Source organism: Thunnus albacares, chromosome 16 (genome assembly GCF_914725855.1).
Source record: "Thunnus albacares chromosome 16, fThuAlb1.1, whole genome shotgun sequence".
Taxonomy (NCBI): Eukaryota; Metazoa; Chordata; class Actinopteri; order Scombriformes; family Scombridae; genus Thunnus; species Thunnus albacares.
The window spans coordinates 19,801,778-19,812,907 of NC_058121.1; the positions used below are offsets into that span (position 1 = coordinate 19,801,778).

Here is an 11,130-nt window from a genome sequence, read left to right on the forward strand (position 1 = left end):
TATATATACATGTAACATATAAGTAATTCAGCGGCTGATGTTTTGAAAAATGTGGAAATTAATTCATCTCATCCACCAGGGAACAACACATTTATAGGTTGTTATATGGTGACCTAACAGAAAATTGGCTGAGTTGTACTTTTTTTTTTATCATCGTGAGTGCACTTTATTGACTCAAAAGCACCCTATCTGTCAAAATAAACAGCAAATCTACAAAAATAGGGTGAAACATGGAAAAATAAAAATGATAATATATTACAAAAAGAGAGCATCCAAATGAAAAACAACTAAAACACTGATATAATAAGTGACAAAAAGGTACAAACAGAAAACTGTTAATCCGTTATTGGTCGTATTAGTGTCACAGAACTGTTCTCAATTTGGATACAAAGTTGTTGTTTTTTTAAATATTTCTTTTCAGTGTGGATTCTTTTTATTTTATGTGTTCATGGATGTATTATACATGTTCCTCATTGTTGTGTTTTCCCTTCCATTTAGCTGACAGTGTGAATCTATGTGGGAACAGTGGAGCAGCCATTACGCTACCTGCTACTGTGTGTTCTGGGGTCGACTTCTACAACAGTTTGTGTGTATTCACGTCCATGTAGACATGAAGAGGTTTTGTTTGTTTGTGCAGGAAAGCTCTGTCTATTGTGAGATTTGTAGCTCTCTCTCCCTTTCTCTACCTATTATGATGTTACACAAGAATGTCGAGGTATTGCCTTTGTCGATTTCTTTGTAAAAAAAAAAATGGTGTCATGGGTTTGAATGCTGATAATGGTGTGATATTTGCTTTGATGTATGCACTTAAACATGGTAGAATACAGTGAAGGCCAGAAGAGGTTCTAGATGTTCATTGTTGCAAACATAGGTAGGATTTCCATACTCATGGATGCACTGAACATTAATACAAGTTGATAAAATAATAACGTTCTTCTGGTTATAAACAAGGTTTGAACATCTGTTTCAAAAAACATTCAAATAAAACACTTTAAAATGTTTAAATAAAAATGCTATTGTGGCTTCCAGAAGTTTTCTGAATTATTAAAAATGTAAACAACAGACAAATTAGGGTTTTAACACAAACTAGTGCATGAAAAGAGGCAGCCGTCTTTAACGTGTATATTCCACCAACACAGTATTGTGAAGAACAAGCTAAAACAACCATACGACCTCCATAAAAGTCATCCATCTTGATTTAAACTTGCAAATGAGATTCTGAAAACACATTGTAATCTTGACACTTTATCCCCTCTTGTGTAAGTGTCTGTTTAACTGACAGAGACTTTGTGACTCGTGAATTTAGTTGCATGGCACTGTTGAAGCAATAATTGCTATGTACAAACAGACTGTGCACACTTTGTAAAGGGTAGGGTTAGGGTCATGGTTAGGGTTATGGTTAGGGCAAAATAAAAAAAAACAAAAAACAGGCACCTGTGCCGTACACAGGGTTGGGATTAATTTTACAAAAGGGTCACAACAGAGTTACTGTTGCACTGAGAGGGTCACTTTGGGCTAAACAGAGAGACATTTTTGGGACTGTAGAGTCAATCTGAGGTGATGTTAGGCCTTATTAGGGTTGTCAGCTGAGCTTTCATCTTGGTAAAAGTAGTTGATTTACAGTATTTGCTAGGGATGCACAGATCTGATGTGCTGGATCAGTGTCTGTGCCAGTACTGACTTTATGAGGTGGATCGCAAGTATCGGCCATGAAGTGTCCAATCCACATTAAATACAGTTTCTTAGTCACTATCATCATTCAATTCAATTCAGTTCAAGTCAATACTTTATTGCCATTTCAACAAGTTGATTGGAATTTGGAGCAGAGCGGCTCAAAATACAATACAGTCCATGCATATCATTTCTTTCATACCCAATAATGATAAAAAAAAGTACACAAGTAAGCTGTAAAAGGTAAAAAAGAAACAACAGTAAAATATTCCCACTCCCCGTCCTGACCTCAGTCATTACATGCCACCCTAATCACAGACATAGATTAAAAAGGACAGTGTTTCCGCTATCAGTTACATTCATTCAGTCGCGTCAGTTTTTAGTGCCACAGCAATGCCTGACCTCATGTTACCTTAGTTGGAAAAATATTCCAGTTATGCATTTAGCTACACACTTTAAACGTGAGAAAAAAAGGAGAACACTTGTATCGGATCTGTACTTGGCATTGACAGATACCCTGAGTTCAGGTGTCTGAATTGGTATCTGGAGAGAAAAGGTCAGATTAGTTCATCACTAGAGAAGTATTTGTACATGAGAGTTCACTTTTAAAGAAATATAAGAATTTATCTTAAATGATTATTATGCAAAAGACAATATAGCTACCAGAAAAAGACATTACACATATTAACACATTATGTCCTATACCTGGTCAAAGAACTTTGGCTCCTTTATGGTGTTATTAGAGTTAATATGTACATTTTATTCTGACTTCTCTGGGTATTCCAAGTCCTGGTAGAAAGACACAGAAAGAAGCACTGCAGCAGATTAAACGGGGTACAATGTAGTTTTCAGTACACCTGTTTGATATTCTGATATTTTACACACTGATAAAATTTTATATAGATTTATAGGGGCCTTATTCATTGCATTGTTTTATTCTCTGAACTCTCATGTTCCCAAAGGAGTGCTGTGACAGGCTATTTGATGTGCAAGAATGTGGTATATGATTTCTCTAGTTTTTTCAGCATGGGAAAACCCTACAAGACACAATGCCCGCCAGCTTTTCTGGAGCTCGTCTATTGTGCCATAGTGCCCGTTTTTCTGGTCCTTTGTGTTTTATTTACAACAATCTCTCTCACATCCTACATTACCCAGATCCACCGAGAGCTGGCCCCGCTTTCATTGGCCTGTCTCCACTTTCCCTTTCAGCCATCGCAGTCCAGGGGGATCTGCGCACAAAGAGCGCGTAGCCAATCACAGGTGAGCTCTGATGAATCTCAGCCAATGCCCGTGACCCTCTTATTTACATAGAGACGGGATCAGCCAATCGGGAGTCAGCACAGGAGAGGATTTTGACCCCTCTACCCAATGGCAGCGTGAGGTATAGAGTTTTGGGGAGTGCATATAATCAACATATTATCGAAGGTGCTTAGATATCGATCCTGTATTTCGAGGTAGTTCAAAATCTCCTCTCTTGGACCTGCGGGTTTGGCCATAATTTTCCTGTGCTTGGTGGGGAATAACACACGCGTAAAATGCCGAAGAGAAAGGTGAGTGTCGTTCCTGCCATCCAGTTCACTTCACTGTAGTTTTCTGCTCTTGCATTTGAGGAAAATAGCGGTGCGCGATTATGTGGCGACGTCGAGGCAGGTGAGGTGATGCCAAAGTTTGAGGAAGCGTCTTCTCGCCCGCAACCTTTCAGGTGTATTTAACATGTCTTTGCTTGAACAGGAGATATTCCCTCAGTAGTATTTAATGTTTTTACACTGTAATTCTGCCTGTGTTCATCTCAATGGCCGTTCTTGTGGTCGTTTTATTTGCCACTTCCCTGTCCACGGTGCGCACTGGTGAATGTCAGAGGGACCCGCCGGATGGATGGATGCGTAAATCCCGTAGGAGACGTGCGTGATGATAATTCTTCTAGGCGCGTTTCACGCATATATGAGACTTATCTATTCTGGATAATGTTTAATCTAACAGCGAAAAAAAAGAAGAAAAAAAAAACATTGACCAGCTGTCTCATTTTGAGTCTCTAGCGGTGATGAATGTGGGCGCCAAGCCGATTGAACAAACCCATATCCAGGAGAGAAAGGAATAAAGAAAGAGAGGATCAGAGACAATTGCTGCTGTGTTAAAAAGAGACCGTGACACCACCTAAACAGCATTGCACGACGAGCTCTAGTGCATTGTATCAGTGCATACATGGAACCTGGCTTTTCTACCACCTAAAAACTGCCATTGTCTGCGCAGATTCGCCTTTGAGGACAGAGAATGGGGGGCCTCTAGGGGCGGAGGTCGCCCACATGCAAATGATGCGATTGCCAACCTGCAGGCTAAACCAACACCGAACTCTCCCGTGCACTGTCCTTACCCACCTGCAGCCTAAATAAAAAAATATAATAATGAATAATGTCTGATTATCTAAATGAAGGCTGGCAGCTCTCCCGGCGTCTTGTTATTAGGCAGGAACCGCGTCTTGCGTAAATGAGTCCATGTTTATATTCCAATTATTCTTTGGGGAGCTCAGTTCTTGGCATGTAAGCAAGATGCCTTCATTAACATGGAACCAGGGAGCTCTCAGCATCGTCAACATCCGTGGACGCAGATCATATGATATTGCAACTGGCACATGGGCAGCAACAAATCATTTCTGAGGAGTTAGATTATGATCATGATTAGATTATGAGAAATCTAAGTTAGGACCAATTGATTATTTCTTTAATTTTACACAAAATAAAATAAAAATCAATCATAAAAATACATCATTTATTTTGAGTGATGAAATTGAAGACATTTGAAATTCTAATAAATCTTTGTAATGTGCATAAATGAATGAAAAAAAACATCCTAATAGGCTAGTAAATCAGTAAATCAAGTATAGGAAAGTATATGAAAGGGCTTGTTATGTTTGTATGACGTTATCCCATGTACAGGACTTTTAAATTCTGTTTTGAGTGTTACACATTTATTACGTTACTATATTTGTGAATGAGATTTCTGTTCAAGACATATATCTGAAAAAAAAGAGCCTCCGACACTTCAGTTTCTAATCTTTACACCTTTTTCCAAAGCTAAACACTTGGTGTTTTGCATTATTGGTCTTAATAATTCATCCTGCATCCTGCATTTTATCTCACAGAAAAGATACAGAACAGTGTAAACCCTGGTGAACCAAATTTCATTTCTTATTGATTGAAGAAATATATGAAAACAACAAGAAATCTACATTTTTAATCACAAAATCCTTCACTGTAGAGGGGTCATATGCTGTGTGTGTGTGTGAGTGTGGATGGATGGGAGGCTGACTTGTGGATGTGCACCTGCACACTCGCTCTGTTAACAGTCTCTCTTTTCCTCTGTTGCATCCTCTATAGTCTCCAGAGGGTCCAGAGGGCAAGGAGGCCCCCAAAGTCACAAAACAAGAGGTAAATGTTGCTAGTGTGTTTGTGTGCTGTGCGTGGGCGTGCAGGCGTATGTTTGGATGCTGTGTTTTTTTCTACTAAAAGTGTGTGTTAATGTGTGTGTGTGTGTGTGTGTGTGTGTGAGTAAGTGAGAGTAGACTCAAGACAGGTTAATGATTAGGACACTTGTAGCAGTCACCAAGCAGATCAGCTCAAGATCAGCCCGCAAAGGTACAACTGATATCTGTCTCTCTCTCTGTCACTGTCTCTCTCTCTCCCTCTCTCTCTCTCTCTCTCTCTCTCTCTCTATCTCTCTCTCTCTTGTTGATCATCTCTTGCTCCGGTAGCCCACCAGAAGGTCAGAGAGATTGTCAGCGGTAAGTTTCCGTTCTCCCCGTCCCTGTCTTCACCTCTGTCACTGTCCTCTCCTTCCTCTCCCTGCCTTCCTTCGTCCCGCCTCAACCACCTAAAAGGCTCAGTCAGTCTTGTGGGCATAATAAGTGTCATATTACCAAGGCTCAGAGTAAAGTCCTCACCCAGTTTATGGATTTGATCAAGGCAATCAGTATTTACAAATTCCATAAACGTGCTCTCTGAGGATTGTGTCTGGCTTGGTATGCATGTCTTTTCTCTGTTGTCTTTGTCCATTCTCAGTCTGGTCTGTTGCAACACCTTGTTGATGTGTAGGGCTGCATGATATTGTATCTTATGTTAAAATATTGTTATATTGGTAACAATGAAGTAGTTTTTTTTAGTAGTAATGGTAAAAGTGACCAAAAATCATGCAAAATGTCCGATTTGCATCCAAACTTATAGTAACTAGAAAACATATCAGTATGATTACATTTTTAATCTATGATCATGCAGCTTTACCATGCAGGCCATGCGTTTCTATCTGTGTTGTACTTTGCATGTTGAACCCATCTGCATTGAGTCTTTGCACATTTGCATGTGTACTTTAAGCTTTTAACGCAACACTTTTCAGGAAATCACTACGTAAACATGCTATCAGTGAATCTTTGCATGTTCCCTCATGTGATATTTCCCTGTGGAACTCATTTAAAGTGACTTTTAATCAACTAGCACTGATATCCTGTTGACACAATTTGTGCTGCATGACAAAAATAAAAATAAAGGTACTTTCTTTATTGTTTTCCAAATTCTGAAAACGGACATATAATTGTAAATGCTCACCACCCCCGGTCAGAGGATAATTTACTCAGTGTCTTTCATTTATCGTATCATGTGCAGAGTGGCAGTGATTTCTAAAGAAAAACAAGAGATATTCTGAGAAAAAAATCACATGATTTAATTTTGTCACAGCTTAGTTAGCTCGTGGCTTCAGGGTAACATGGTCCACACTCTGCAGCCTAGAAAAACTGCAGTAAACTTGCTCATACTGAGTGGCCAGAATTTAATCTCCAATCTGATACAGCCGTTGTACAGTGGTCTGAGGTCAGTTCACATTAAATAGAGATAGATATTTAAAACTGTATTGATTGAGGATATTGTCAGATCCCACTGCTTTGGCAAATCAGTAGGAATACTTGAGTAGTATTAAAAATGTATTCCAGCACAGTCTCAAGTGTTTTCTGCAGTGCTAATTTTCTAAGCAGTTGCTCTTGTGGCTAAAAACATCAGTGCTGTAAAGGCTCTGTGAACTGTAAGTGTACAAAGGAGAGATTTCTTTAGGGGGGGGGGGACTGAAGATGAACTAATATTGCTCCAAAAACTGTGGACTGTGAGCTCGGTCAGTCCTAACTGGCTTCTGTCTAATCTGCAGAAGCCTGCCCCTCCCAAGCCTGAGGTCAAGCCCAAGAAAGCCGTCGTCAAGGTAAAGAACACACACACAAAGAAAAATCCTGCAATCATTTTTTTATATCCCTATAAATTTGCAACAGTCTGAGGCACGCCGTTGCCCCTTACTACTACTTTATGTGCACAATCAAGGCCGCTGGATGTGAAAAACACTCACATGCCAACATACTTAAAAGCTTCACCTGCAGGGTTGATTATTTTCCTTCCAAAAATGTAGGAATTTATTGGTATTTATTTTTAACATCAAAGTTCTGGTAAAAAAAAAAGATAATAATATTATTTGAAGCACAAACATTCTTTAGTTTCACTATTAACTGATGATATGATAAACGTTCTCTTTCTTCTCTGTTGTGGGAGACATATTCAGAGCTGTGCTCTCCACCAGAGGATCTTATTACTGTAGGCTGTGTAAACATTGTCATCTTGCAGGCAGGAAACAGAAGAATATCAACTTTTTTTAACACTAAAGATTGTTAATATCTGGGTTGCAATCAGTTTCACCGGGTACCCCACTTTATCTGGGTATTTCAAAAACAATGATTGTTACACAGATGAAAGATAATTTTCGAGGGCATTCAGAGAACATTTTCCACATGTGATGATACCATCATTTCGTTTTTTAATACAGTTGTATGTTCTTATTTCTTCAACGCAGAAGGTGGCCGATGATAAGGGGGCAAAGCCAAAGAAAGGAGGTCCTAAGGGCAAGAGGGACGACGGCCCCGCCCAGAACGGAGACACCAAGACCAATGAGGTATGAGGAGGGAAAACTGGGGAAAAATCACATCCTTGAAAGTACATTCAGTCGGACACAGACAAGAAAATAACAATCTTTATTCCATTATTGTGTCAATGTGTGTATAAATATACACATACATACACATGAAACTCACCTATATTCCTCTATAAACCACTGCATAACCACATCTGTTTCCTACCACTAACACACACCTCTTTCCACTCACACATTTGCATGCCACACACACACACACACACACACACACACACACACACACACACACACACACACACAGATCTACGTGTCTCGTCCGTCTGTCAGTGTGTCTTCCATCAGAAGCACGGCTCCCTCCTTGATGTCAGTGAGAGGGCAGTGTGAGACAGTCAGAGTTAAGGGTATGGCCGAGCGTTTCTAATCCGTCTTTGGTGTGTGTGTGTGTGTGTGTGTGTGTGAGCACTAACACATTACTTCACAGCAATTGTACAGTAATTGAGCAAACATTTACCCAGTGTGCTTTGCAGTGCTGTGTATATTAGAGTATTTGAGAGAGAAAGTGAGAATGAAAGAGACCGCAGCGAGAGAGAGAGAGAGAGAGAGAGAGAGTGAAGAAGTGAGGATGTGTGGCATTTTTCTCACTGTGTGCAGTGAAGTGGGCCAAGGACAACTTTTTGCACAGGAAGCAGGAAGGTTCAGTGCTGCTCACAGAGCTGTGATGTGAGAGGTGATTGGCTCACTGTGTTTGTAGACAGCTGGCTCCACCAGTAGACAGACAGAGGAAATAGACAAGAGATGCTTAGTGAGATCACACCAGCCGGATTTGATTCCCCTGTTGAGCTAATGTTGATTGATGGAGACACTAGAACAGCAGGAGTCATGGGTTTAAGTTAGCGCTTTTTTTAATAGCAGTTTGTTAAAAGAGCTTGGATTTGGAGGTACAAACATCAGCATTTAGAATAGCAGAATGTAAGAAAGCACACTTCTGTGCTGATAAAGTGTGTATTTATCAAGTAAGCCAATTTTGTAACAAACAAGATTTTCAAATCATGATCACAGTGCTCAGCTGGCAGCTTGAAGCCGGGCCAGTCGGAGAACTATGGTGAGTGGTCGCATTTCAATTCCCAAAGCTTGTAAACACCTGCTTCACCCAGGCTTTTTAGATCTCAAATTAAAGGATCATTTCACTAAATCACAACAACATATTTTCTTACTTAACTGTAGTGGTATTTAGCCATGCAGATAGTTTCATTTTGAGAAGTTTTGTTTATACTCATCAAAAATGACTCAGGTTCATTGTGAACTTTCATTTTTGGAACTACTAAGAAGTAGTCCCAGAGAAAACTGAGATGTCTTTCTTTCTATGAAGCTAGAGCCAGGAGACGGTTAGCTTAGCATATAGACTGGAAGTAGCTGGAAACAGCTAGCAGGTGTTGGTAGATGGACTTAATTAACTTTGGGGCAGAGCCAGGCTAGTTGTTTGCCCGTTTCCAGTATTTATGCTAAGCTAAGCTAACCATACTTAGCATACAAACAAAAGAGTGGTATCTTCTCATCTACCTCTCAGAGAGTAAGTGAGTAAATGTATTTCCCAAAATGTCAATCTATTACTTTAAGTATGATTCAGAAGTTATATTGACCTTTTTCTTTCCTCAAGTGTATTTAAAGAAGAGTTCAGGTTAAAACGTTTATGTTTACAGAAGAGTTGCTGTGTGCTGTGTGTGTGTGCTTTTTTCAAGTAGTAGATTTATTTAGTTGTCTGGATTACTTTGCTTAGGAAAACCCAAAACCCCTTTAAATCTGGAACATATAGGCAGATGCAGAGTTATCTAGATAACTCAGCATACATCCTCCTTGGAACAGACGCATCGCTCGTAAACCACAGACAGTCAGGTAAGTGGCACATTCATCCAGTTCATCCAGAGCTCATGTTTCAGCAAAGGAGAACACCTTTCATCTTTCAGCTGCTTAAAGGCTGATTTGGTCACATGCAGAATGAGTTTGGACTTAAACCCAAAGTGAATTCCTGCTGAGCCGTGGCAGATCAAAACAAGCATAGAGAGAAAGTTGTGTGATGGCTTATTTGGACTCCATCTGTAGTGAGAATGGTGGTAACGCATCCATCTGTGTGTAACTCTCTCCCCTCATCTCCCCTCCAGGTAACTGAAGCAGCAGAGGAGGCGACTGAGGAGAAGGCGTAAAAGACACGGGCGACTTGTCCCCCTCTGACTACATGGCAGCAAAGCATCTTTTTTTACTGACGATTTTTGTACCATGCTGAATTTTTTTTAGACTTGTGATAGTAGAGATGGACAACCAGCAGCCCCATCCCATAATGTTCACACACTACCTACAAAATGTTTTTGCTTGATTCCCCTTCCTCCTCCATTGTGTATTGCTAGGGACTGAAGTGGTATGTTTTTATTAGACAGCTGCAAATGTTCTTCATCCTGCCTGAAGGGGGCCGTAAATATGACTGTTATGATCTCTAAAAACCAGCTCTGCCTATATTTGTAGTTATACTTTTCTACAAAAGATGATCATTACTATTGGCTCTCTGATAATAATGAGGAGATGCTTCAGTTTCCCCTGCCCCTCCACACCTCCCACCCCCCCCCCCCCCCCCCCCCCCCCGATGGTAAAGGTGAAGATTTGTAGATGCGTGTCAGCAGTTTGAGTGCAGAGCTAGAAGAAACCAGGCTAAAAGCGGGTTCATAGTCACCATGGAGAACATCTGCAGCTTTTTAAAAATGTTTGTCTCTAGAATCACGACCACTGTGTTTCCCATAGCTCCTTTTGTATGTGTGTGCTGGAGTGAATGTGTTGATGGGTCTCTGTGTTTGACTTTGTTAACTTTGCCCCCCTGCCCCCAACCCCCCACCCCACTCCCTCCCTTTCTTTTTCCCCCCCCAAAACGCCTTGTCCTGCAGCAGAGTGACATAGCAATAATGAGTGGTGCTTCTGTTCTAGACGGCTCTATTGGCTTTGGACCCTCTGGGCTTCTCTGAATTTCATCCTGTTGGAAGAATATTTTGAAATAAAAGAAAAAGTTGATGTCATGTGGGAGTTGTGTTTCTGTCGGTCTACTTACTTTTTGGTGAATAAAGCTACTGTGTGTGCAGAATTAACTTTTCCATGATACTTTTTAGAACAAAAATCATTTCAAGGGAATTTGCGTGTATATTTTCCTCGTTAGCGAGACAACAAGTCCACAGTTGTTAGTACACCTACACCTGCTTTTTTTACTGTAGTTGGGAAAACTCAGGTAAATCCAGTAAAGCTATTTGCACCTGTGTGAGTTTAATGTGTCCACTAGCTGTATTCGAGAGCTCCTTTTCAATGTATTCATGTTTAGAGTTATTTTTTTACACCAACACAAAGCAAGCACTGTGTGTCTGTGTATATCTTTGTGTGTGTGCGAGGTCGCCAGGGGCACGTGGCTGTGTTAAATACAACTGCTGTGTCAGGAAGTGAAAGGTCAGCATTTGCCAGAGTGGTGGGACCGAT

The 11,130-nt window shown here is 40.4% G+C and overlaps 1 protein-coding gene across 3 annotated transcripts; it reads left to right on the top strand.

The window, feature by feature from the left end:
* The first annotated feature begins 3,028 nt into the window (after nucleotides 1-3,028).
* On the top strand, nucleotides 3,029-10,682 carry hmgn3 (high mobility group nucleosomal binding domain 3). Of its 3 annotated transcripts, XM_044329619.1 has the most exons (7): nucleotides 3,038-3,221; nucleotides 5,046-5,096; nucleotides 5,420-5,449; nucleotides 6,856-6,906; nucleotides 7,546-7,644; nucleotides 7,925-8,024; nucleotides 9,783-10,682. In XM_044329619.1, the coding sequence occupies exons 1-7, from the start codon at nucleotides 3,207-3,209 to the stop codon at nucleotides 9,788-9,790; spliced, it is 354 nt and encodes a 117-aa protein (XP_044185554.1). In that variant the 5' UTR covers nucleotides 3,038-3,206; the 3' UTR covers nucleotides 9,791-10,682. The 3 variants fall into 3 exon arrangements, with proteins under 3 accessions (XP_044185555.1, XP_044185554.1, XP_044185556.1); XM_044329620.1 differs by lacking the exon at nucleotides 5,420-5,449 and having other exon boundaries at nucleotides 3,029-3,221; XM_044329621.1 differs by lacking the exon at nucleotides 7,925-8,024 and having other exon boundaries at nucleotides 3,044-3,221.
* Nucleotides 10,683-11,130: the final 448 nt, after the last annotated feature.